General features: G+C 40.3%; 2 protein-coding genes across 4 annotated transcripts; one reads left to right on the top strand and one right to left on the bottom strand.

The window, feature by feature from the left end:
* Positions 1-1,471: 1,471 nt before the first annotated feature.
* On the bottom strand, positions 1,472-8,313 carry cwf19l1 (CWF19 like cell cycle control factor 1). The gene is made up of 14 exons (XM_084346008.1): positions 8,190-8,313; positions 7,364-7,448; positions 7,190-7,274; positions 6,839-6,940; positions 6,425-6,639; positions 6,230-6,345; positions 6,053-6,137; positions 5,459-5,605; positions 5,046-5,208; positions 4,418-4,497; positions 4,092-4,301; positions 3,750-3,869; positions 3,454-3,551; positions 1,472-2,557 (listed from the first exon to the last, which is right to left on the bottom strand). Exons 1-14 carry the CDS (start codon positions 8,210-8,212, stop codon positions 2,413-2,415), a joined length of 1,674 nt encoding a protein of 557 aa, XP_084202134.1. The 5' UTR covers positions 8,213-8,313; the 3' UTR covers positions 1,472-2,412.
* A 1,142-nt stretch (positions 8,314-9,455) lies between these two features.
* dmtf1 (cyclin D binding myb-like transcription factor 1) lies at positions 9,456-19,316 on the top strand. Of its 3 annotated transcripts, XR_014621532.1 has the most exons (18): positions 9,456-9,539; positions 10,670-10,782; positions 11,058-11,153; positions 11,298-11,383; positions 11,717-11,828; positions 12,156-12,232; positions 12,412-12,569; positions 12,659-12,691; positions 12,784-12,893; positions 14,468-14,696; positions 14,808-14,959; positions 15,203-15,388; positions 15,652-15,734; positions 15,875-16,063; positions 16,192-16,401; positions 16,816-16,927; positions 17,726-17,824; positions 18,885-19,316. XR_014621532.1 is itself a non-coding variant. In XM_084345666.1 (17 exons), the coding sequence occupies exons 2-17, from the start codon at positions 10,677-10,679 to the stop codon at positions 17,758-17,760; spliced, it is 1,968 nt and encodes a 655-aa protein (XP_084201792.1). In that variant the 5' UTR covers positions 9,456-9,539; positions 10,670-10,676; the 3' UTR covers positions 17,761-19,316. The 3 variants fall into 3 exon arrangements, 2 of the variants coding, with proteins under 2 accessions (XP_084201792.1, XP_084201791.1); XM_084345666.1 differs by having other exon boundaries at positions 16,822-16,927; positions 17,726-19,316; XM_084345665.1 differs by having other exon boundaries at positions 17,726-19,316.
* The last annotated feature ends 8,420 nt before the right edge of the window (positions 19,317-27,736 follow it).

Raw genomic sequence — 27,736 nt, 5'->3', positions numbered from 1 at the left:
TAAATGCAATAACAATGATGGATCACAGGAAACTGCATGCAAAACTAATAGAAAAGCAATAAAGGGACACCGGGGAGCGATATTAAAAAATATACCATGAAAGAAAATAAGATTGTAAAGGAGTTCAGACATGTTGGGACGACGCAGATATTATTACAAGAGAGGCAGAACAGTGGTATTAAAAGTCAAGATGTTTAGTAGAAGAGGGGCTGTTAGAAATTAAAATGTAAAATTCATTAAGTTACACAAACAATGACAATAAAAGAGGTATTGTTCCAAATTAAAGACTTAATCAGAGCACAGGAACGTAGAAGAAGCTCAGAGTATTTTCTGAATCTATGAACTTTATCAAAATGTTGCTGTGAGAGGAGACTTTGTATGTTAGTGAATGACAAGAAATAAAGTTTGAATTGTGTCATGAATCACATATATGATGTTTGTTAAGATCATTTTCTGTCGTTGTCTGATATTTCATGACTTTGGCCCTCCAGTAATCACAGCAGCGTTAGCCAACAGTGTCGTTAGTGACGGTGTCTCCTAACTTAAACATCGATGAGCAGCTCCCAGAACTGAACCAGAACCAACTGTCCTTTCACAGAACTGCAGTTGTCAATATGAGCAAATTTATTGTGATCTTCATCTTTTTTAACGAGCTTTTCTGAGCCCAGTTGGCTCCATGTTGTGTTGATGAGACGATGTAGTTCACTGAGCGCTTCAACACAAAACTACATGATTTTACTTTAATCACAACAAACTGACACTTTATCCACTTCACAAACATCATGTGTGTGATTCATGGCACAATTCAGACAGGATCAAAACATTATTTCTCTCTCTTCATTCACTGCCTTACTAAGTTTTTCTAAAATAAGGTCCCATGGTGTGACCGGAAGAGGCGTGACTTCAGCTCTTTACCAATCACAGCAGCGTTAGCCAACAACAAAATAGGTCATTTATGTTCTTTATGGTTTCTATTTCATAAGTTATGTCAGTTTGTAACTGTGGCCATCACAAAAATGTCTGACAGTGAAGTCTGTGTTCACTTAAATCACTGAAAAACACAGAGAGCAACAAAATACTGTTAATTATGTGGATAATGTCTCCGCCTAGTGGTCAAATGACGCAACTGTTGGACTGAAACATCTGGGGCCAGATGTTCAGCATAAATGATGCTGTGGAAGCTCATTTCTGCCAGATAAAGGAAGAAAATGGATGAAACTCAGCCTTGCTAGAACACAAACAGTATATATAAATAACAAACATTACATGGTGAAACACAATTATGAGATATGAAGTGGAAATTATGAGAAAAAGTCATAATTCTGAGATTTATGTTGACTTTTTAATCTCATTAATTACATTTTTTCTTATGTAGGTGGAGCGATGGTTTGTTCATCTGTACACAGACCTACTCTACAGCCTGTTTGCATTAATAAAAACTAAATTTCATAATGAACAACATGAGACCAGAGAACAAAAATGAGAATTTAATTGTAGATCATTTACAAAATATATAAAAAAAATACATTTAAAAACTATTTCCCCACAAAGTTGAGCTGAAAACAAAAGAGCCTCAGTAGAAATGATAGAAGATGCTGCTCGGGTTTTAACAGCGTTACATTTTTTAAGAGCCTCGGTGTGCACGGATTTATACTTTTATTGTGAAGGAGTTCATCCTGCAGCTCATCCAGAGCACGTCTGCGTTTTGGAAATGCAAACTGTTCTATAAATTTTGACAAAGACAAGAATCCAGAGAAAACATGTTTTGGAAGAAACATTTCTGAAAAAGTAGATACTTTAAAGAAACTTTAAACACTTAAAAATATTTTTATTCGCTGCAAACATCTCAGTTTCCTTCTTTCTGCCAAATATTAAAAAATCACTGGTATAAAACATTTGGGTGTATTTGTGAAATAAGTTTATTTTGGGTTATTGACAAGATTTAAAAAGATTGATACCACTTGTATGTCTGTGCAGTAAGTATGTAGCTGGAGCCAGCAGCTGGTTAGCTTAGCTTAGCATCAAGACTGTAAACAGGGGGAAACAGTTAGCCTGGCTCTGTGCAAAGGTGACAAAAATCTACCCACAGGAACCGATAAAGCTCACACAACAAACAAGATATAACGTGGTTATTTATTGAGAGGGTAGATTTTGTTGCCTTTGAGCCAAAGCTAGGCTAAGCTAAGCTAAGCTAACTGACAGCTGATTGTAGCTACATATCCATACAAACATGGACGTGGTATTAATCTTCTCCATTATCACTTTAACAGTTTTAAGGTAGAAAATTCTGTAGAAAAGAACTCAGTAGAAACAAAAGCAGCAACACCAACAGATGTCCTGACTGTTGTGTATCTGACTGTATCTGTGTGTTTTGTGTGTGTGCGTGTGTGTGTGTGTGTGTGTGAGTGTGTGTTAGTCTTCTAAGGCGAAGTCGTACGGCTGGAAGTCGTCTCTCAGCAGTTTGCAGCTCTCCTCCTCCTCCTCTCTGCTCTGTTTACACTCCTTCCAGTCGGCTCGAGTTGGCATGTTCAGCACCGCCTCGCTGGCCAGAACCTCCCTGCACACACACACACACGCACACACACACACATACCGCAGGAGTTGTGTATTTTTATCTAATTTATAGTGTCCATTTTATTTGTGTTGGAAACCAACAAGAAGGCAGAATACATTTAAACCACCAGGCGTGCAGGACCCTGTAAAAGCTCATTAAAATGTGGTGTTATAATGTCAGCTACATGTCAGTAATTGGTGCTTTTAGCCTATAATTGTTCATTAAAAGTTTGCCGAATTAGCTTTTAGCAGTTCCTGTTTGCAGTGTACCCATGGATGTACAGACAACTAACACTGGATTCATTTGATACAGAAGAAAACCTAAAAATGTGAAAATTCTAAGGCAAGTTCTGCAGCATCACTTTCTATGATTTCTAAGCGGATTCATGGACATTTACTCCTAATAATCAGAGATCCTCAGGAGGTGTGCATCAACATAAATGATCTCAGCATGTGTTGCATGTTATAAGGAGAATGGCTTCTTCTTCTTCTGTGTTTCTCGTTTGTCTTTGTCCTGCTGAATCTCTGTTACAGACCACATCCTGTAATTTCCTGATAATTAAAGTGAAGTCTGGAATGATGAGTTAAATTTACTGTGCAGTGAACATTAGTTTTTTGATCTCCCCTTGTGATGCCAATTTTGTCAGAATAGAGCGTTAGACATAATTACTTTATTTATTTTGAACTATATTCATATCCTCTTGTCATCATTCACTGTTTTAAATTAGATTAAGCATCTTTTTTTGTTAAAACATGGACTCAAAACACAATAATAACTGACTGTGCCTTCAGATTTTTATGATATTTTCTTGAATCTTTACATGAAAGATTATATTTTTGTAAACTGAAGGTCACAGTTGTATTCACTTTGTTAAATACAAACTGTTTTGTGCTGCTCACCTTCCAAACTGCAGAGGAAAATGTTTCTGGATGCGATGGTAGAGTTTCTCTCCAGAGTCCAACTCCACGTAGAAGTACGGTGTCCCTGGAGGGGCAATCTGAACACACACATGTACATCAGTATATATTCTGTCATCTCTCATCTCATCTTCTTTTTCAGTATATGTCAACATTTGCTCTCTCCATGAGGGCTTTATCGTAACCAAATATCCAGATTAAAAACAGCAGCTCTTGTGAATATATTCATGTGCATGTGTGTGTAGTTATTGGTTCCAGGTGTATGTGTTCACACGTACCTGTTTGAGGTCGGTGTGTTCAGGGATCTCCATCAGCTCCATCTGTTGTTCCTGAGCCTGGACCATGAACGCCTCCTTGATGTCCTCTGTGGCGCAGCGGTCCAGAGGCACCGGCACCACCTGAACAACCACGATAAAAACAGAGCGGCAACAATTGATTGCTAATCATCATTTATTCTGATGATCGATTAATCAGTTTGAGTCGTTTTTAAGGGGAAAAAAGTCTAAATTCTCTGATTGTATGGAAGTCTTTATCTGACATTAGTGGTTGTAACCCACAGAAGACAAACTACAAATGTGTCCCGTGATCCACTAAAGCAGTGACAACCTGTGTGTTGGTACCTGTAGCTGCAGGTGTTGGCTCCTGTAGTTCCTCTCGAACAGCACACAGCGCTCTCCTTTGCTCTTGTAGAAGCTCTTCAGGGCCGACTTGTACTTCTCCATCTCCACCACCACCTCTGAGCTCAGGTCCACCACAGACTGGTAGTGACCGATGGGGAGGATCAGCATGTGGTGAGGAGTCAGACCGCCTTTAGCCATGGCCAAGTAGCACTGCAATCAAAACCATTCCTGTTAACTATGTTTCTGTGTTTTTTAGTACCTTGTGCTGATGATAATATGACATCATTATTTGATGTTGGGGTTAATTATCTGTGGTATAAACTCACATGTGATCCTATGCTGATGACCAGGTGTTTCTCCACCTGAGGACTGGCCAGACAGAACCAGCAGGGACCAGTGGGCTGAGCTGCACACAATAAAAAGACAATACAACACAATGTACCAATGTAATTTACCCCCAAATGCTGTTTTTATAGTGTTCCACCTGAAATATAAATAATTTGCAAGACAAGAAAAAAATAGAAAAAAAGACACTTCAGAAGTTGCCTTAGAATTTTCACATTTTTAGGTTTTCTTCAGTGTCAGAGTAATCCAGTGACAGTTGTCTATACATCCATTGGTACACTGCAAACAGGAACTGCTAATCAGTAATTCGGCATACTTTTAATGTCGCCAATGTGCCAAAATGGAAACAATATGGGCTTAAAATGCCAGTGTTTGGCATACTTTCAGTGTTAAGATTTTGCCAAAATTAGGCTCTCCTGATATTGTTCCCCAAAATAGTGTCAACCTGTTTCAGCTCAGCAGAAACATTTTCACAAAAAAGTCAAACTTCACACTGAGCTGATTTAAAAAGTAGAAGAACGACAAGCAGCTCCTCATGTAGAAAAACTCAAGTGATCCACCAAATGGAGCTTTGAACAACAAGGTCATGTTTTTCCTGGTTGGACTCACGGTGCTTGCGGGGCTGTTTGGGTTGTCCCTGAAAAGGCCCGTCTCTGTGCTGCTGGTCTCGTCCTCGTCCTTCTCCGTCTGAATATCTCTTCCTGCCGCCGCCCCGAGGACCCCCGCCGCCCCGCTTGTTGCTCAGGTCGAAGAAGAACTGACTGGCCGGCTCCTGAACAGAAGGCAAAAAGGACGGAGAGTCTTCATTAGATATTTTCAATTAACCATTTTCATTTTTAGAGCCACACTGCTTGCTGGGTTAAAAAGCATGTTTGATGTAGCATAAAAACTGTATTTTGAGTGACTTCAGTGGGATAGAAAAGGTCAATTATGGACTTTTTATTATATTGTATTTGACACTAGCTTTAGATCATTAACCAAAAAGTAATTGTGTGACAACATTTTTGTCTCCCCCTCTGTACCTCCTCTGTTGTGAAGCTCGGCCTTTGTTTGTCTGTCTTGTCTTTCGCAGAGCTCCTGTACGGGTTTTCTGTCACGTCCTGCGGCTGCTTCACCAGCTCTGAGGGATCCATGGTCTTCATGGGGATTATGTTGAAGGCGTACAAATACTGCAGCGAACAGACAAAAACAGATGGAAGGCTCAGGATGTGACATCTTCCAAGTCTGACCGCCACCGAGACAAAATCGAGAAAATCTACAGTAACTTTTAAAAACTTTTTGCCTATTTCTGAAAATGTTCCACATTGTTGCCATTATAAATATGCCGAATCATCTATAAGCACTTCCTGTTTACAGTGTTCGCAATGATTTTCAAACAACTATTACTGGATTTCTTTGATACTGAAGAAAACTTAAAATATGAAGATTCTAAGGCAAGTTCTGAATTGTCTTTTTTCTTTGATTTCAAACTAGATTTATGGAGGTTTATATGAAATAAACATCTGAGATAAAGATATCGACAGGAAGTGCAAATCATATCGAATCTAAAAATATACGTATCGTGTATGTGTGTTTATATTCAATGGAGTTATGACTCTGAGAAGACACACACACACCTTCTTCTTGCCGGGGTTGTTGACGGTTGCCAGTGCGATGAAGCGGCTGACGTGCTGAGCATTTTCCTGGAGAACAATGTGATTCCTGAGGATGAAAACTCTCCATTAGATCATAAAACTGGTCAACATTTGGTCAAAAAAGCAGCGGATTTGTTGCTCCACAGCTGCGCAGTGTACCTGTACGGGAGTCTTTCATAGTGAGCGCCCTCTAGTGCAGCAAAGTGGTATCGTGGTTTGAGCTTGTCAGCGAGGCTGGCGACGGAGCCGCTTCCACAGAACTTAGTGTTTACCTCCTGAAACAAAGACACGTAAACTTTGGATATCAAACAATCCTCCTCAGTAACATTTATATATTCTGGACTTCCTGGTTACCGGGTTGTTTCCGTAGTGCCACACTCCTCTGGGCCACTGTGACGTCAGCAGGATGTCGACTCCTCTGAACTTGGAGCTGCTGGTCAGCGGAGCCACGAGTGCCGACAGATCTTTGGATGTGAAGCAGTGAGCCGGGGCCGGTTCCTGCAGGGCCTCCCGACCGCTGACGTAGGCGATCTGTAATCCTGACACGCCCGTGAACATGCCTCTCCGACCTAAAAACACACACAGATCAACATGATGTTCTTTATTAAAGTAGCATGAAACTTCTTTTCACGATCTGTTACTTCCCTCTTCTATCTTTATCACAGACAATATATTCAGTGGTGACATTTATGGGAAAAACACCAGGAGAGTTTCCCTCACTCTTGTATTTTACTTGCATCTTAGTCTCTTTAAGGGAACTGGTCTTACCCAGGTATGTGATGTTGTCAGCCAGCTCACATCCATCAGCGCTGGGGAAATTCTTCACCGTCTCCTGACTCGCTGCTCCGAGGATGTAGGTGCTGATGGGAGCTGAGGAGGCACAAAAGAGACTGTGGTCAAAGAAGGAAACTGCTGCCTGTGTTTGATGTTTTCATGAGATTTTTCTGTTTTAGTAAAAAAAAAAATTATCTGTAGTCACAAGTCTCAAGCCACCATGATGTTTCATAATAATCCACATAGAATTATTTAAGAAAACCTGCTTGTCTCTTCAGCTGCTGTATAAAATGTGAGGGTCATGATTGTGTTCCACTAAACAGTTACTCATCCAGATGTTTGTACCTTTCTTGGCTCCGGTTTTGTACTGCTGCCACTCTGCTTCGGCCTCTGGTGTCGTCCCAAAAAACTCTCCGACACACAGCAACAGCTGTGAGAAAAAAAGCATCAAACATGAACACAGTGTGATACGTATCATACATGTACTAACAGACTGACAGTTCAGATCAGCTGACTCACATCAAACTGTCCGGTCTTCTTCTGGATGGTCTGGACTCGATTGAACAGAGCGGTCAGCCTGCCTTCAACATCCCCACACGCCAAGCTGCAAAAATACACTTTATTAATGAAATCTGTCTTAATAAAATAAACACAACATCCATTTAAAGAAGCATTTAAGACTCGTGGATCGTTTCTGATGGCTGACAGTTTGAAAAGAGCACAAGATGTTGTAGTTTGATCAACTCCCATCTTAATCAGGCTTTAATGGCGCCTTGTTCGGTTGTAAACATGCACACATGGATATTAAAGACAACTTTTCAATTCGGCAAACAAAACATGGCCATACGCGCCCTTAAGTTCAGTAACATGTACTTCTGTAACTATCATATTACATATCAGATTACAAGTGTGCATGAGGCAGACTCATATAGTCCTGAAGTAGATGTATTCTGGTGAAGTATATGTACGCCGAATTTCTCAGTCCTCACTACTGATATCCGTAATGCTTCTACATCAGCTCTTATGTTGTAAATAAATGTGCCGACGAGTAACAGACTTAAATAGTCAACATTTTGAATGGGGTTCGGCGCAGAATTTATTCGAACTCTCGTAGCGATTAAAACAACTGGACCTCACGTTACTTTCAAACTTTTAATAGACGCTCCTATGTCCATCTTATCAACAAAACCTTTAATTAACGTGTTTTACTGGATCTAACAGACCCTCTGTCACATCACGGCTGAGATAAAAATAAAATAAAAACCGTCACAGACTAAACCACCACAGTTAACCGGATGAGACGTCATTACAGATAAAGTTTAAGTATTTATAATGTCAAACTTACACTCTCACTGGTTGCTCTCCCATGTCTTGGCTGAATTTTAGGAGTAAGTGTCAGAAAGTGTGATTTGGATTTTTGCAGTTTGAACGTTACGTTCGTCGCCGATTGTCGTCCGATCGAAATAACAGCGGAACCATTTCCGTCTCAACAAATCACACATCGGCTACCCACACAGTGTAGTAGAATAAATTAGATTTAATATATTCACGTTTTATTTAGTGTCAATGTCGATTTTAAATATCTCATTTATGTTATTTTAGTCTATGGAAAAATATAAATATGTCAGGTTGTTACCCGGACAGGTTTTAGAGCGGAGAGGGTGGTTGCCAGGTTTGATTCTTATACACAAAGTGAATTGTTTTGTATTCAATGCAAATAATTTAACACTTTATCCATATAGTTGCTACTCAGGGTCCACTAACAAGATTTTACAGAGCTTTCAACCACATTCAAGTCTTTGTTAGCGAAATTCAAGTGAAAATTTTTTCAAGATGAAGAATGAACCTATATGATCAATAAAACACTGGTTGTATTTTCAATTAATTTCTACCAAATTGTACTGTATATGAATATAGACTTGTATCTGTACAATCCGGTTTTCAAGTAGAATAGAACAATAACTAAGATGCAAGCAAAAAAGGGGTTTTGATATACATAGACTGAGTTTTATGTGATTTAAAACTGAATAGAATACAATATCTGCAGTGCACATTAAATAAGTGTTGTTTTTCCGGTTCTCATACGTGAATAGGTTAATTAAAAATATAAAAATTAAAATAAAATATAAGAATCAAAAATAATTGTGTCCTCTTTGTGTTCTCTAAAATTGTGAATGATTTTCATAGCGCTGCAAGTAAAGATTGTTTCTGTTATCGATTAATTTCGCAAATAATTTTTTTAATCAATTGTTTGCTTTATTATACGTCTGAAAATGATGAAAAAATACCTTTACATTGCCCTAAAGCCTAAACTGGCATCTTACAATATCTTGATTCGTTCAATTAACAGTTCAAACCCCCAATATATTCAATTTACAACTGATAGAAAAAATTAAAAGTGCAACTTGTGTTTATTAGTAAATGCTAGAAAAAGATAATTACATGATTAATTGATTACAAAAACAGTTGCTGGTTAATTTTCCATTGATATTTTTCAGCTTTAATGTAATGTTAATATATAAAGTGAATTAAAACAACTAATTAAATGAAAAAGTAAATAAAATCAATTACAAGCTTCCATTTTTACGGGTAATCTCCTTATCTGGCAACCCGCTGGCCCTCCGTCGGCCGAGCCTCCATCCTGGCACTTACCTTCATCCTGGTAACTCGCAAGTCCCCGGACCAAAAACAGGAAGTAAGTAGCCAAATCAAAAGTAAAATTCACTTTCTGTTTGGTAGTCGGAGCCTGGGGGGAACGCGGAGAAAGCTCAAAGTGGAAAAAATCGAGAATAAAGCGCCAGAACACCGTCAAACAGCACAGACGCCATAAGCTTCACCTTGTCGACTAACATGGCGCCGGAGGATTTTCGTCTTTCATTTAGCTGGATGCAAACGGTTAGCGTGAGAGCTTTATCAGGAGCGGGAGACTGCCCGTCTCCTGTCAAACATCATATAAACAGCGACATTACTGCGTGTGTGTATTAAAACAAGAATACTTCTAAAGGTTTTGGCTGTTTGCATCACAAAGTGACGCGTCCATCTCTGCGCCGAGTGCCAGTGTTTTCGCCAGTTTCCCACATAGTGATGGACGGGACCTCACGCCAAACTCCATTTAAAAATAGACCAATTCTACGTACTCTTGCTGAATGCCAACAATAAACACACTGCTGATCTTAACTTGAAGCAAAACCTTTCAAAGAATGTCCAACCTGTAATCCGGCTTACATACTGTCCGACAAGCACAACATATTAGGACAAATGATGGCCAATGAATCTAGCAGCTGGGTCTACGTTTGCTCTGGAAAGTAGTGTAGGGCGGTAGTGAGCACTTACAAGCTCAGTATACAGTTTAAGAGTTTTACTGAAATTAATTTGTTATATACATTTCACTTCTCACCCGAGTGTAGCGTTCCCATCTAAAGATAAATATAATGTCATAAGTGCAGATGTGGGAGTTGAATATCTTTGCCTGTGTGCAATTTTGGTTTAAATAGGTGTATTTTGTAAGGGGATTTGGTGTGGCCTGTGTTGAAAGTTTGCCATAGTCTTGCTGATTACCAGAAAAATCTGCTTAATCCTCATTATAACTTCCACAATCCAACCTCCTGTTCGGCATATGTGCTGCTCAATAATCACAACATATTTCATGTAATTATGGCCAATTCACTCACCCTGTTTCCATTTAAGTGCATGGTGGGGCTGACAGGAAGCTGCCAGAGCCCATTCCATAAACTTAGATGTTTATTAAAATATTTATGACACTCATTTAATTTACTAAAATAAAAGTAAATTAAATATCAGTCACTGTGTTGTATTGATCACCAGGAGCAGGATGAGCTCAGCTGCAGAGGAGGAGCATGCAGCGTTAGAAACCGTCAAGTCTGTCACACTCACTCAGGACAGTGATGGAAGCATCATACTGCACTGTCCTCCTAATGGTGGGTTAACACACACACACACACACACACACACACACACACACACACAAATCTTTTTCTGTGTCCTCCTTCCTGTGAGGAGAAAGTTTAATAATATTTGTAGTTTGTGTTCATCCTAAAACACCAGACTTCATTCAACTTTTAGGCAAATTAAGCCGAGAAATTACTCAATATTTCTGCTGCACTTTTTCAGATTTTAAGCACGTTTATCCACTTACGTTTATACTTTTTGGTTAGTTTGAACATGTTACAATGGTGTGTGTGTGTGTGTGTAGATGAGGACTCTGAGCCCCTTCAGAAGAAACTGCGTCTCTCTACAGATGAACAGGAAGACACGGACACACCTCAGTTCAACGTGGTCACCTTACCGAGTAAGACACATTTTGTGTTTGCATCTCTGACATCATGTTTAACCCCGACATCCTAAACTTTGTGTTTTACATTATCAATAAAGTTTTGTTAAGCCACTTTTAGTCAGTTTCTTGATTCTTTGTTTCTCTCTGTCTTCACATTAGTGTCGGAGAACGATGAAGGCTTCGAGGTGACGATGACAGCCACAGCAGACGCTGATCTCTCTGAGGAGGGAGTCGCTCAGATCCAGGTCCTTTTCTTCTGCTTCTACTTCTTAAATGCTTCTACGCCCCTTCATGTTAGGACTTTCTCCTAAGTCAGCCAGCTAGGAGCTACTTTTCAGATGTGTTTGTGAATAAGAATAATATGTGATGCAATGAGACACACCAAACTTCATTCAAAAATGTGATAAATTAAGCTGGACACAGTGATTGATCTTAATTTTCGACTGTTGATTTACAATTATGGACTTAGAGTTATAGTCCTGATATTTCACAGAGCTTGGTTTTCACAGGTTTGTTGGTATGGTCTGAAAAATGCCTTTACGTGTGTGTTTTTTTCCTTTATTTGTTTGTTTGTGCAGATTCTGCAGGATGATGAAGACTCTCCTTCACCCAGTCAGAAGGCAGAGGTGTCGGCTGTCAGTCAGGCCTGGTTCACAACCAAAGAAGACAAAGACACACTGGCTAACAAAGGTAAACACAGGGGCATCAAAATTACATTAATATTCACCTAAAAAATCCAGCAGAGGTTTAGAATATTTCTTTCTTTTGTTATATAACCACTATTATGGGACGCACAGATGCCAGTTTCTTCATGATTAGTTTTCTAGATTCTTGTAAAATTAATTTAAATGCAGTTCTAATGATATTAACAGGATGCTCGCACAACTTTTTGCACATTTTACTGTTTAGATAATTGTTAATTCATGCAGGATAAACTCATTTCTTCTCAACCAGAAAGAAGTAAACAACAAAAAATGAGAATGTAAAGTTTAGTATTCAACATTTCTTCCTGTTCAGGTCATAAGTGGAAGCAGGGCATGTGGTCTAAAGAGGAGATCGACATTCTGATGAGCAACATCGATCAATACGTGAAGGTCCGTCCTGTCACGTCAGCCATCTTTATTTCTCTTTATTGCACCTGAAGACGTCTGTGACACATATTGCCTCTGAGGCAAACTGTGATTTGTGAATTTGGGCTATACAAATAAAATTTGATTTGATTTGATTTATGACATATTTTGTATGACTGACTCTGTGTGTGTGTGTGTTTCAGGGCCGAGGCATCGAAGACCCGGCAGAGATCATTTTTGAGATGTCCAAAGAGGAGAGGAAGGATTTCTACCGCTCTGTGGCTCAGGGCTTAAACAGGCCGCTGTTCGCCGTCTACAGACGAGTTCTACGGATGTACGACAACAGGAACCACGTCGGCAAGTGAGTTTGAAGAAAAGATCACAGAAAACACAACACAACTTTGTTGTTTTCTCACTTTGTAATAATTTATTTTGTATTTCCCCCTAAAGGTATACTGCTGATGAGATAGAGAAGCTAAAAGCGTGAGTCAAACCCCTGTGCATCTTCTTTTAACATTAAAGTTTTTTTTAAAACATTCATTGATATATTATTTATGTTTGGTGTTTGTATTCAGGCTGAGGGAGAAACACGGGAACGACTGGGCGACTATCGGAGCCGCTCTGGGTCGGAGTGCCTCTTCTGTTAAAGACCGCTGCCGCCTGATGAAGGACACCTGCAACACAGGTGAGGGAAATCAAACTGAGACAAACTGTCTGAAATATTGGGAAATATTTTGCATTTGTTTGCTTTCTTCCAGTATTTAACCCTCCTGTTGTCTTCACATTCTGTATACGCCCCCTGTCCTCCGGGTCAAAAAGATCTAAAATAAACCAACTTCATTTCATTTTCAATGCCAAATCTATTTTGCATGAAGAAACAACCTGTCATTCATCAGAAACTGTGTGAATATCAGAGTTTTCCCTTGTTACAGTGCAGAAAGACTGCATTCATTCAATGGACACCACTTGTTTTTATTTCAACACAGCTGTCATACATGTTTTCTTTACTAAAGTAGATTATTATTATTGTTATTATTTCTTAAGGTACTGCAAAGGTGGTAAACAATATATTTTTTATCAAGAAATAGTACTTGTATAGCCCAAAAAAGTATCACAAATGTGCAGAAAGTAGTTTTGAATGCAATTTACTGAAGGCACTTCCAGTAATAGTCAAATGTGGACAACATAAACCAACAAGGCGATCTGAGAGGGCAACCATGACCACCAGAGGAGAACAAGCAGCCGCTTCACCCACTTGTCCCAGACCTCTCTTATGGCAGCTAGTTTGTCTGTCACACGTCTTGCAGGTCTGACTCACGGTAATCAAACCGTATCATTCATGAGAAAGTGTGAGAGACTTTCAGTGGCATTGTGGCAGCTTCCTCTCTCTCAACCCAGAGACTAGATGCAGCCTCACCTTATGACCTTGCTCGTTCAGCTTGAGACGTTTCTTCATCTGAAGATGATGCATCATGCTCTGGGTTGTACTCCTCGCCATCTTCTTCTTCAGATACCTCCTCATCTTCCAAATCAAATGCGCTTTGCTGGAGATCTGAGAGCTGTATGGCCTGTTCAGCGGTGAATATGTGCACTCATGGCTTCAGCACAGAGAACTGAGGGTTCTGTCATCTGCAGCACACGTAGACTCTGAATGGAGAAGTGTTAGTAAACAATGCTTTGATGTTTGTGTCTGAAATTGTTTGAACTTTGATCTTTGAAGGTTGTGCATGGGGTCGTGGAAAGGTGATGCAACACCTGCACGAGAAAGTTTTAGTTCTGTCTAAGATCAATCAGCAGTGTGTGTGTGTCTGTGTGTGTATGTTTGTGTGTGTGTGTGTGTGTGTGTGTGTGTGTGTGTGTGTGTGTGTGTGTGTCTGATAAAATTTCAAGTTGAAAAAAAAAACAAAGGGTTTTTCTCTGCTGTTAAACACAGTTTAGGATCATTTTTGACCTGAAGACAACAGGAGGGTTAGAATAAACATCACAGAGATTGTGGGCCACATATGTTGAACTGCTCTGTGATTCACACCCCACATATTTTATAACTGGATCATGATTTTATAACAGGAGAAGTAAGTATAGAATATGAATAATTATGAATTGTATCCTGAGTTTTAGAGGAGAGTTTATCATGTTATAAATGCTGTTACAGAAGCTTATTGTCCAGAATTAAAACCGTGGGGTGTGAATATATGTGTGTACATTTTTAGTTAAAACTTCATAACTTTATTTGACCTGTTTTGTTTTTTTCTTAAACAGGTAAATGGAGTGAGGAGGAGGAGAGGCGTCTCGCTGAGGTCGTGTATGAGATGGCGGGCGTGTCGCCGGGGTCGGCGGTCACAGGAGGCGTTTCCTGGGCGACGGTCGCCGATCAGGTTCGCACGCGTTCAGAGAAGCAGTGTCGGTCGAAGTGGCTGAACTACCTGAACTGGAAACACAGCGGAGGAACAGAGTGGATGAAGGAGGACGACCTCAACCTCATAAGCAGGTGAGTGTGTGTGTGAGTGTGTGTGTGTGTGTGTGTGTGTGTGTGTGTGTGTGCACTAACATAAATAAATCTACTTTACAAACAACATTAATCTGTGACGGTGTGTTTCAGGATATTGGAGCTGGAGGTGGAGGATGAGAATGAAATCAAGTGGGAGGATCTCGCAGGCGGGTGGAGCAGCGTCCGGTCGCCTCAGTGGTTGAGATCGAAGTGGTGGAGCATCAAGAGACAAGTAGCCAATCACAAGGACATCCCCTTTAATAGTAAACACGCACACACACACACACACACGCACACACACACACACACACACACACACAAACACACACTTCTTTTGTCTGACCTAAGCAATAAAGTTTCGAGTTTGTAGAAAATATTTTTTCTTGAAGCAGCTTTAATCAGAGGTGGAAAAAGTATTCAGATACTTCATTGAAGTACCAATACTTATACGTTAAAGTAATCCAGTGTGTATGTCTGTGTGTGTGTGTGTGTGTGTGTGTCCTCAGTCCTCCTGAAGGGTCTCCAGGAGCTGATGGCGACCTCGCAGACTTCATCCGGACCAGGAAGCCCCTCCTCCTCCTCGCTACAGATCCGACTCACCCGATTGGATGAGAGCGGCGGCAGTCCCGCCCCCAGCTCGGTGGCGGCGCTGCAGATTCCCGTCCAGATCCCGCTGCAGATCACACACCTGGGTGAGACTCACTGTAACATCTGTGTTAGGTTTAAAAGTAAAATAAGACTCCGTGATACAAAGATCTCAGCTACACTGCAGATGTTCTGTGTTGTCGGACGCTCCAGCTGTGTGTTTGATGGTTTTTGTGCGATTGATTCTTGACAGTTGACTCTGTGTGTTTGATGGTTTTTGTGCGATTGATTCCTGACAGTTGACTCTGTGTGTTTGATGGTTTTTGTGCGATTGATTCCTGACAGTTGACTCTGTGTGTTTGTCTTCCAGCGTCAGATTCTTCAGCAGCAGCCAGCGACAGTGAAACAATCACTCTGAACACAGGAGCCCTGCAGACCTTCGAGATCCTGCCGGTAAGAACAACAAATCTTTTCATTTTGTTTGATTGTTTCATAGCTGACACGATTACACTGAGTCATCACATCATGTAATAAATAATTTATATTGAATAATGTTAACAGAGAAGTTTCCTCGTCTTGTTTTTCTCTTCCAGTCCTTCCACCTGCAGCCCACCGGCACCCCGGGGACCTACTACCTCCAGACGACGTCCAATCAGGGCCTGCCGCTCAGCCTCTCCACCAGTCAGGGCCTTCCGCTCAGCTTAGGCAACAACAGCACGGTTACCCTGACGACGGGCTCCTCTCCCTCATCACACGAACACATCATCCTCCACAGCCTGTCGGTCAGTTTCTACAAAGTGTTTCTGGTGTTTTCACTCCTGTTTGTTTGTTTGTTTGTTTGTTTTCACACCTCACTGTGTGTGTGTGTGTGTGTGTGTGTGTGTGTGTGTGTGTGTGTGTGTGTTTTCAGACGGACGGCCTCTGCTCCAGCGACGGCGTCATCATCCAGACAGTCACCTCTGACCCCGCCTCCTCAGACCACCTCGGCCAATCACAGCTGGTCGTGGAGACGGAGGGGCAGGGTCAGGACGACCGCCTGGAAGCCACGAGTCTCCTGGAGGGTTCAGAGGGCGTCGTCACGGAAACTCAGGAGCCACTGACGGATGACTTCACTGACAAGGTAACAACACTAATCTTCAGGAGGGATGTTTATTTTGTAAATGACGTATTTTCATGTTCCTACTTCCTGCATCATACACATGCTTTTAATTTGAAAAGACTCACTATAGAGATTTTAAAATAACAGATTTGACCTTTTCATTGGTCAGTTATTGAACCTTCTCACTCCTTCTTTGACATGAATGGTGATAATTCTTAATATATGTATGTAAACAGGGGTGGACAAAATAATAGAAACACGTTAAATATAAAATTAATCACAGAGCTGTTGTTTATTACATTACATTAGACTGTAAAGGTGAATCTAATAATGTGGACAGTGAGTGTAGAACAACACCGACAATAAAAGAATCAGTGCATCCTTATGAATTTAAGAGATCAAATACTGAACATAATCAAAAACTGTCAATGTGAGTTTCAGGAGCTGAGTTCCCAGTCTGTCGAGGGTCCAGTGGTGCATTCTGGGATAGCATCTGGCAGCACTGTACTAATCGTGTCTCCTCCCAACATCAGCAGCACACTGACAGGTAACACACACACACACACACTTAAATATACGTTGCAGCTGGAAAGTCAGGTGAAGTTTCATAGTCAACGAAACATTTCTGGAGCTTCACAGTTAAACAGCGTTCTGCTAAACAACTGAAGGAGCTGGAGACTTGATTTAAAACGTAAATAACAACAGAAAAGACGTTAATAACACCCTCAATGTCCTCACATTTACACACAGCTATTTGAGCTCAAGCACCCACTTCAGACAGGGTGTGAGCTTGTAGCTTAGCAGCTGCCGTGAAGATTTTGGCGTAAAAACTGTGTAATTAACGTCTTTTCAAATCCATTTGAAAATCAATTTTTCTGTTGTTATTTGCGTTTTAAAACAAGTCTCCAGCTACTTCAGTTGTTTAAGAGAACGCTGCAACACCTTTTTTCTCGCTTTGAAGCTCCAGAAATGTTTTGTAGACTGCAAAACTTTACCTGACTTTAGTAGATACTCAATAAGCATTTGGGTTCAACGCCCGACCCAACTGATTATTTTATCTCTTTACTTATTTGGATACCCGTTAGCCACTACCAAGGTAGAAGCTGTTCTTCCTGGGGTCATCAACATAATATAAAACAAATAAAAAGCACAAGGGAACAAACTATTAATGACAACAACAATGACAGCAGTGTCCACATTAGGCCTGTAGCCATTAAGATAGATAGATAGATAGATAGATAGATAGATAGATAAAAATGTTTGATAGAGCAGATGTTATGTGTATCCTGTTTGGGCTTTAATCAGAAATCAGCTCAGCACATTTTAAGTTTTCTTCTGTCCACAGATCCGATCTTAGAGAACCAGGAGGGCTCCGACTGAGCTGAGCTTCAACTGTGGCGGCTGGTGATCAAACGGTGGAGGAGGATACAGAAGCCCTGAGGGGGCAAGTGAAAAATGTTTTACTTTCTGGTGATCCATTTTCTAAATCTGGTCTAAATTGTCTTCTCTCCTGTGTTTGTCACTTGAGAACTGGTAGAAAAACAGCTTTGGCTGGATAATCTTCCTCATCAAGTTCCTCATTTATTTATTTTTTTGCCATCTGTGAAAACGCATGAAAATAAAATGTGTTTTATAACACATTCCATGAGAATTGTTTTTTTGTATTTGTATTTACTGGAGTAGCAGAAAAGTTTCCATTACATAAGAGCTTAAATTTAAACTTTATTTATTTATATATTATTATTATTTTTATTTATATAGCACTTTTCATACATTTAAAATGCAACACAAAGCGCTGTACAAGTTAAAAGACCCGACCCCCCGAGCTTGATGGCTGAAATCATGATTGTAATGACTGTTTCAGCTATTAGTCAAAACTCTCAGGTGTTACCACGGAGACGGAGTTACTGCAGTGAAAAACTTGATATTTTGATCACAAAGTACATGAAAATATACATTAATGGTCTTTGTGTTAATGCCGTCGACGCTGAGGCCTGAACCGTCCAACGTTGCCTCCACTGTTTAGAGCATGTGGTGACGGTGCCCTTCAGCCTCTTGTGGTCAAAATGAAGTGCAAAAACAAATGCTGAGAAAAATGAGATTTACAAAAAGAAATTTCTCTTGCCAACTTTTTTTTCTCTTGAATTTTTTTCTACTCACTTTCAGAATGAATGAAAAAATGTCTTCCCTCCAAATTTTTTTCACATTATTTTTTTATTTTGTATATTTTCCCCCTTTTCTAGAAATGTTCTCTTTTTTTTCACTCCTCGATTTCATACATGAGAAAAACCCAACATGTTTTCACAGATGAAAAACATAACGGCACTTAGAAAGATTGTCCTGGCAAATGTTTCAGCATGACCCATGACCCTAAATTTTATGTTTTCACAGATGGCAAAAAAATTTAGGCACTTATGAAGTTATGAACACAGCAGAGGAAACATTTAGATCAGACTTAGAAAATGAATCACCAGAAAGAAAAAATGTCTTCACTTGTCCCTCAGGACCTCCATAGAATGAGGCTACTTCCTGTCTCGTCTTCTTCTGTGGTGAAGTCCCAGCTGCTACCCACCAACAAAGACCGCACACCTGTCTGCTCCTCTCCTGTTTAAAACCAGGATGTGAACACGTGAGAACAGACGTGGTTTTAAATGAAACAGAACTTTTGACTCTGTGTGAAGCTTAATGTGTTTAAAGCTTCGTACTGAACCCCTGGATGAAATGTGAAATCTGCGCTGCTCGAGCCCGGACATCAACGGACGTCCTCTCAGCCTCTGAAGTGCCAAAGAGACTCTAAAGGCTGTGATGGATGTGAACTGACCCTCTCTCCTTATAGACGCCATATTCATATATAATTATGTAAACATCAAGGAAAAATTGAATGATTCTCCTTTTGTCATAATCATGTGATTATGAAAATAAACTATTTCAATTTGTTTGAATTTTATTGAAATGATGAGGAGGAGGTGTGGTTGTACGGAGGCTCAATTCTGCCACTTTCAAATAACAAAATACGTCACAAAAGTTTACTTTTTCCCATAGAAGTTTGCAGAAGTTTATCACAAGCCTTTTTGATACTGGATTTAGTTTTGTAGGGGAGGTTGGCCGATTTTTAAGATCCCCCACAGTATCACAGTCAGAATTATTGAATATTTTTTAGAGGATTTTTAATTTTAAAACTAATCTCAGTTGTGTCCATGTGAAAAGCTGCTTTTCAGTGTGAATTTTAATTGTTATGTGAAAATTAAAGAAGTTAAACATGTTTAAGCTGATCTGATGAATGGAAACATCTATTTGGGAATCAAAACAGTGAAGGAAAAATTAGAAGATTGTCCCAGCTACATGTTAGTAGCTATGCTGGTCTCTTTAGAAACCTTGTTTTTACATTTTGGCAAATGGGAGGCATTAAAAGTATGCCGAATTAGCTATTAGCACGTCCTAATTGCAGTGTGACCATGAATGGACACATAAGTATCACTGGATTACTTAAATACTGAAGAGAACCTAAAAATGTGATGATTCCAGGGCGAGTTCTTAAGCAACTTTTTTCTGTCATTTCAAAGTGGATTTATGGACGTTTATTCGCAATGGACATGGGAGATAATGATATTCTTGAAAAGTTGAAGTCACTCTGAATTAAAATGATGTGTTTCATTTCTGTCTCTTCACATTTGACTGAGGTATAACTTCGAAAATTAGCTGCTATAATATCCTCCAGGATTTGCGTGTCACATCCACAGCAGCTGACCGTCCAAATCAGCGGTCAAACTACTTCATGTTTTTAGTTTGTATTTGTTGATATTTTGGCCAATTGGTTCCATTAAAGTATGCCGAATTAGCTATTAACAAGTCCTTATTGCAGTGGGGCCATTGATATGGCCATAAGTATCACCGAATTGCTTAAATACTGAAGAAACCCTTAAAATGTACAGATTTCAGGGGGAGTTCTGAAGCGTCTGTTTTCTATGATTTCTCAGCTGACAGTCCAAGTCAGCTACATGAAAAATAAAGAATATCGTCAAATGTGCTGTTGTTGTGTCATGAAAAAGTATGCCGAATTAGCATGGTCACGTCCTTATTGCAGTGCAACCATTCATTTAACCATAAGTATCACTGAATTGCTAAAATACTGAAGAAAACCTTTAAATGTGAAGATTTTAGGGCGTGTTCTGTAAGCCCCGTTTTCAATAATTTCTCAGCTGACAGTCCAAGTCAGTTAAATAGAAAATGAAGAAACTCGCAAAATAGCTGTTGTTGTGTCGCTCAAAGGGCGCCGAATTGGCTATTACCACGTCCTTATTGCAGTGGGGCCATTGATTTGGCCATAAGTATCACAGAATTGCTGAAATACTGAATAAAACCTTAAAATGTGAAGATTTCAGGGCGAGTTCTGTAAGCCCCGTTTTCAATAATTTCTCAGCTGACAGTCCAAGTCAGTTACATGGAAAATGCAGAAACTGGCAAAATAGCTGTTGTTGTGTCGCTCAAAGGGCGCCGAATTGGCTATTAGTACGTCCTAATTGCAGTGGGGCCATTGATTTGGCCATAAGTATCACAGAATTGCTGAAATACTGAACAAAACCTTAAAATGTGAAGATTTCAGGGCGAGTTCTGTAAGCCCTGTTTTCAATAATTTCTCAGCTGACAGTCCAATTCAGTTACATAGAAATGCATAAACTCGCAAAATAGATGTTGTTATGTCGCTCAAAGGGCGCCGAATTGGCTATTAACACGTCCTTATTGCAGTGGGGCCATTGATTTGGCCATAAGTATCACAGAATTGCTGAAATACTGAATAAAACTTTAAATTGTGAAGATTTCAGGGCGAGTTCTGTAAGGCCCCCTTTCAGCTCACAGTCCAATTCAGTTACATAGAAATGCAGAAACTCGCAAAATAGCTGCTGTTGTGTCGCTCAAAGGGCGCCGAATTGGCTATTAGCACGTCCTTATTGCAGTGGGGCCATTGATTTGGCCATAAGTATCACAGAATTGCTGAAATACTGAATAAAACCTTAAAATGTGAAGATTTCAGGGCGAGTTCTGTAAGCCCCCATTCAGCTGACAGTCCAAGTCAGTTAAATAGAAATGCAGAAACTCGCAAAATAGATGTTGTTGTGTCGCTCAAAGGGCGCCGAATTGGCTATTAACACGTCCTTATTGCTGTGGGACCATTGATTTGGCCATAAGTATCACAGAATTGCTGAAATACTGAATAAAACTTTAAATTGTGAAGATTTCAGGGCGAGTTCTGTAAGCCCCCCTTTCAGCTGACAGTCCAATTCAGTTACATAGAAATGCAGAAACTCGCAAAATAGCTGTTGTTGTGTCGCTCAAAGGGCGCCGAATTGGCTATTAACACGTCCTTATTGCAGTGGGGCCATTGATTTGACCATAAGTATCACAGAATTGCTAAAATACTGAACACAACTTTAAAATGTGGCGTGTTCTGTAAGCCCCGTTTTCAATAATTTCTCAGCTGACAGTCCAATTCAGTTACATGGAAAATGAAGAAACTCGCAAAATAGATGTTGTTGTGTCGCTCAAAGGGCGCCGAATTGGCTATTAACACGTCCTTATTGCTGTGGGACCATTGATTTGGCCATAAGTATCACAGAATTGCTGAAATACTGAATAAAACTTTAAATTGTGAAGATTTCAGGGCGAGTTCTGTAAGCCCCCCTTTCAGCTGACAGTCCAATTCAGTTACATAGAAATGCAGAAACTCGCAAAATAGCTGTTGTTGTGTCGCTCAAAGGGCGCCGAATTGGCTATTAACACGTCCTTATTGCAGTGGGGCCATTGATTTGACCATAAGTATCACAGAATTGCTAAAATACTGAACACAACTTTAAAATGTGGCGTGTTCTGTAAGCCCCGTTTTCAATAATTTCTCAGCTGACAGTCCAATTCAGTTACATGGAAAATGAAGAAACTCGCAAAATAGATGTTGTTGTGTCGCTCAAAGGGCGCCGAATTGGCTATTAACACGTCCTTATTGCAGTGGGGCCATTGATTTGGCCAGAAGTATCACAGAATTGCTGAAATACTGAATAAAACCTTAAAATGTGAAGATTTCAGGGCGAGTTCTGTAAGCCCCGTTTTCAATAATTTCTCAGCTGACAGTCCAAGTCAGTTACATGGAAAATGAAGAAACTCGCAAAATAGCTGTTGTTGTGTCGCTCACAGGGCGCCGAATTGGCTATTAGCACGTCCTAATTGCAGTGGGGCCATTGATTTGGCCATAAGTATCACAGAATTGCTGAAATACTGAATAAAACCTTAAAATGTGAAGATTTCAGGGCGAGTTCTGTAAGCCCCGTTTTCAATAATTTCTCAGCTGACAGTCCAAGTCAGTTACATGGAAAATGCAGAAACTGGCAAAATAGCTGTTGTTGTGTCGCTCAAAGGGCGCCGAATTGGCTATTAGTACGTCCTAATTGCAGTGGGGCCATTGATTTGGCCATAAGTATCACAGAATTGCTGAAATACTGAACAAAACCTTAAAATGTGAAGATTTCAGGGCGAGTTCTGTAAGCCCTGTTTTCAATAATTTCTCAGCTGACAGTCCAATTCAGTTACATAGAAATGCATAAACTCGCAAAATAGATGTTGTTATGTCGCTCAAAGGGCGCCGAATTGGCTATTAACACGTCCTTATTGCAGTGGGGCCATTGATTTGGCCATAAGTATCACAGAATTGCTGAAATACTGAATAAAACTTTAAATTGTGAAGATTTCAGGGCGAGTTCTGTAAGGCCCCCTTTCAGCTCACAGTCCAATTCAGTTACATAGAAATGCAGAAACTCGCAAAATAGCTGCTGTTGTGTCGCTCAAAGGGCGCCGAATTGGCTATTAGCACGTCCTTATTGCAGTGGGGCCATTGATTTGGCCATAAGTATCACAGAATTGCTGAAATACTGAATAAAACCTTAAAATGTGAAGATTTCAGGGCGAGTTCTGTAAGCCCCGTTTTCAATAATTTCTCAGCTGACAGTCCAAGTCAGTTACATGGAAAATGAAGAAACTCGCAAAATAGCTGTTGTTGTGTCGCTCACAGGGCGCCGAATTGGCTATTAGCACGTCCTAATTGCAGTGGGGCCATTGATTTGGCCATAAGTATCACAGAATTGCTGAAATACTGAATAAAACCTTAAAATGTGAAGATTTCAGGGCGAGTTCTGTAAGCCCCGTTTTCAATAATTTCTCAGCTGACAGTCCAAGTCAGTTACATGGAAAATGCAGAAACTGGCAAAATAGCTGTTGTTGTGTCGCTCAAAGGGCGCCGAATTGGCTATTAGTACGTCCTAATTGCAGTGGGGCCATTGATTTGGCCATAAGTATCACAGAATTGCTGAAATACTGAACAAAACCTTAAAATGTGAAGATTTCAGGGCGAGTTCTGTAAGCCCTGTTTTCAATAATTTCTCAGCTGACAGTCCAATTCAGTTACATAGAAATGCATAAACTCGCAAAATAGATGTTGTTATGTCGCTCAAAGGGCGCCGAATTGGCTATTAACACGTCCTTATTGCAGTGGGGCCATTGATTTGGCCATAAGTATCACAGAATTGCTGAAATACTGAATAAAACTTTAAATTGTGAAGATTTCAGGGCGAGTTCTGTAAGGCCCCCTTTCAGCTCACAGTCCAATTCAGTTACATAGAAATGCAGAAACTCGCAAAATAGCTGCTGTTGTGTCGCTCAAAGGGCGCCGAATTGGCTATTAACACGTCCTTATTGCAGTGGGGCCATTGATTTGACCATAAGTATCACAGAATTGCTAAAATACTGAACACAACTTTAAAATGTGGCGTGTTCTGTAAGCCCCGTTTTCAATAATTTCTCAGCTGACAGTCCAATTCAGTTACATGGAAAATGAAGAAACTCGCAAAATAGATGTTGTTGTGTCGCTCAAAGGGCGCCGAATTGGCTATTAACACGTCCTTATTGCTGTGGGACCATTGATTTGGCCATAAGTATCACAGAATTGCTGAAATACTGAATAAAACTTTAAATTGTGAAGATTTCAGGGCGAGTTCTGTAAGCCCCCCTTTCAGCTGACAGTCCAATTCAGTTACATAGAAATGCAGAAACTCGCAAAATAGCTGTTGTTGTGTCGCTCAAAGGGCGCCGAATTGGCTATTAACACGTCCTTATTGCAGTGGGGCCATTGATTTGACCATAAGTATCACAGAATTGCTAAAATACTGAACACAACTTTAAAATGTGGCGTGTTCTGTAAGCCCCGTTTTCAATAATTTCTCAGCTGACAGTCCAATTCAGTTACATGGAAAATGAAGAAACTCGCAAAATAGATGTTGTTGTGTCGCTCAAAGGGCGCCGAATTGGCTATTAACACGTCCTTATTGCAGTGGGGCCATTGATTTGGCCAGAAGTATCACAGAATTGCTGAAATACTGAATAAAACCTTAAAATGTGAAGATTTCAGGGCGAGTTCTGTAAGCCCCGTTTTCAATAATTTCTCAGCTGACAGTCCAAGTCAGTTACATGGAAAATGAAGAAACTCGCAAAATAGCTGTTGTTGTGTCGCTCACAGGGCGCCGAATTGGCTATTAGCACGTCCTAATTGCAGTGGGGCCATTGATTTGGCCATAAGTATCACAGAATTGCTGAAATACTGAATAAAACCTTAAAATGTGAAGATTTCAGGGCGAGTTCTGTAAGCCCCGTTTTCAATAATTTCTCAGCTGACAGTCCAAGTCAGTTACATGGAAAATGCAGAAACTGGCAAAATAGCTGTTGTTGTGTCGCTCAAAGGGCGCCGAATTGGCTATTAGTACGTCCTAATTGCAGTGGGGCCATTGATTTGGCCATAAGTATCACAGAATTGCTGAAATACTGAACAAAACCTTAAAATGTGAAGATTTCAGGGCGAGTTCTGTAAGCCCTGTTTTCAATAATTTCTCAGCTGACAGTCCAATTCAGTTACATAGAAATGCATAAACTCGCAAAATAGATGTTGTTATGTCGCTCAAAGGGCGCCGAATTGGCTATTAACACGTCCTTATTGCAGTGGGGCCATTGATTTGGCCATAAGTATCACAGAATTGCTGAAATACTGAATAAAACTTTAAATTGTGAAGATTTCAGGGCGAGTTCTGTAAGGCCCCCTTTCAGCTCACAGTCCAATTCAGTTACATAGAAATGCAGAAACTCGCAAAATAGCTGCTGTTGTGTCGCTCAAAGGGCGCCGAATTGGCTATTAGCACGTCCTTATTGCAGTGGGGCCATTGATTTGGCCATAAGTATCACAGAATTGCTGAAATACTGAATAAAACCTTAAAATGTGAAGATTTCAGGGCGAGTTCTGTAAGCCCCGTTTTCAATAATTTCTCAGCTGACAGTCCAAGTCAGTTACATGGAAAATGAAGAAACTCGCAAAATAGCTGTTGTTGTGTCGCTCACAGGGCGCCGAATTGGCTATTAGCACGTCCTAATTGCAGTGGGGCCATTGATTTGGCCATAAGTATCACAGAATTGCTGAAATACTGAATAAAACCTTAAAATGTGAAGATTTCAGGGCGAGTTCTGTAAGCCCCGTTTTCAATAATTTCTCAGCTGACAGTCCAAGTCAGTTACATGGAAAATGCAGAAACTGGCAAAATAGCTGTTGTTGTGTCGCTCAAAGGGCGCCGAATTGGCTATTAGTACGTCCTAATTGCAGTGGGGCCATTGATTTGGCCATAAGTATCACAGAATTGCTGAAATACTGAACAAAACCTTAAAATGTGAAGATTTCAGGGCGAGTTCTGTAAGCCCTGTTTTCAATAATTTCTCAGCTGACAGTCCAATTCAGTTACATAGAAATGCATAAACTCGCAAAATAGATGTTGTTATGTCGCTCAAAGGGCGCCGAATTGGCTATTAACACGTCCTTATTGCAGTGGGGCCATTGATTTGGCCATAAGTATCACAGAATTGCTGAAATACTGAATAAAACTTTAAATTGTGAAGATTTCAGGGCGAGTTCTGTAAGGCCCCCTTTCAGCTCACAGTCCAATTCAGTTACATAGAAATGCAGAAACTCGCAAAATAGCTGCTGTTGTGTCGCTCAAAGGGCGCCGAATTGGCTATTAGCACGTCCTTATTGCAGTGGGGCCATTGATTTGGCCATAAGTATCACAGAATTGCTGAAATACTGAATAAAACCTTAAAATGTGAAGATTTCAGGGCGAGTTCTGTAAGCCCCGTTTTCAATAATTTCTCAGCTGACAGTCCAAGTCAGTTACATGGAAAATGCAGAAACTGGCAAAATAGCTGTTGTTGTGTCGCTCAAAGGGCGCCGAATTGGCTATTAGTACGTCCTAATTGCAGTGGGGCCATTGATTTGGCCATAAGTATCACAGAATTGCTGAAATACTGAACAAAACCTTAAAATGTGAAGATTTCAGGGCGAGTTCTGTAAGCCCTGTTTTCAATAATTTCTCAGCTGACAGTCCAATTCAGTTACATAGAAATGCATAAACTCGCAAAATAGATGTTGTTATGTCGCTCAAAGGGCGCCGAATTGGCTATTAACACGTCCTTATTGCAGTGGGGCCATTGATTTGGCCATAAGTATCACAGAATTGCTGAAATACTGAATAAAACTTTAAATTGTGAAGATTTCAGGGCGAGTTCTGTAAGGCCCCCTTTCAGCTCACAGTCCAATTCAGTTACATAGAAATGCAGAAACTCGCAAAATAGCTGCTGTTGTGTCGCTCAAAGGGCGCCGAATTGGCTATTAGCACGTCCTTATTGCAGTGGGGCCATTGATTTGGCCATAAGTATCACAGAATTGCTGAAATACTGAATAAAACCTTAAAATGTGAAGATTTCAGGGCGAGTTCTGTAAGCCCCGTTTTCAATAATTTCTCAGCTGGCAGTCCAATTCAGTTACATAGAAATGCAGAAACTCGCAAAATAGCTGTTGTTGTGTCGCTCAAAGGGCGCCGAATTGGCTATTAACACGTCCTTATTGCAGTGGGGCCATTGATTTGACCATAAGTATCACAGAATTGCTAAAATACTGAACACAACTTTAAAATGTGGCGTGTTCTGTAAGCCCCGTTTTCAATAATTTCTCAGCTGACAGTCCAATTCAGTTACATGGAAAATGAAGAAACTCGCAAAATAGATGTTGTTGTGTCGCTCAAAGGGCGCCGAATTGGCTATTAACACGTCCTTATTGCAGTGGGGCCATTGATTTGGCCATAAGTATCACAGAATTGCTGAAATACTGAATAAAACCTTAAAATGTGAAGATTTCAGGGCGAGTTCTGTAAGCCCCGTTTTCAATAATTTCTCAGCTGACAGTCCAAGTCAGTTACATAGAAATGCAGAAACTCGCAAAATA

The sequence above is a fragment of the Pagrus pagrus genome (assembly GCF_965226575.1).
Source record: "Pagrus pagrus genome assembly, chromosome: 23".
Classification (NCBI taxonomy): domain Eukaryota; kingdom Metazoa; phylum Chordata; class Actinopteri; order Spariformes; family Sparidae; genus Pagrus; species Pagrus pagrus.
This window is presented reverse-complemented; position numbering and strand designations above follow the sequence as displayed.

Bases quoted from the DNA above. Each gene is read 5' to 3' on its own strand.
- cwf19l1 (XM_084346008.1), bottom strand. From the start codon at position 8,212: ATGGGAGAGCAACCAGTGAGAGT. The intron at 4,302-4,417 runs GTGAGTTTATAC...TTTTGATTGCAG, and splicing joins TCATCAGCATAGGATCACAT to TGCTACTTGGCCATGGCTAA. The intron at 2,558-3,453 runs GTGAGCAGCACA...GTGTGTGTGCAG, and splicing joins TTTCCTCTGCAGTTTGGAAG to GGAGGTTCTGGCCAGCGAGG.
- dmtf1 (XM_084345665.1), top strand. From the start codon at position 10,677: ATGAGCTCAGCTGCAGAGGAGGAGCATGCAGCGTTAGAAACCGTCAAG. The intron at 11,384-11,716 runs GTCCTTTTCTTC...TTGTTTGTGCAG, and splicing joins AGGGAGTCGCTCAGATCCAG to ATTCTGCAGGATGATGAAGA. The intron at 15,735-15,874 runs GTAAGAACAACA...TTTCTCTTCCAG, and splicing joins AGACCTTCGAGATCCTGCCG to TCCTTCCACCTGCAGCCCAC.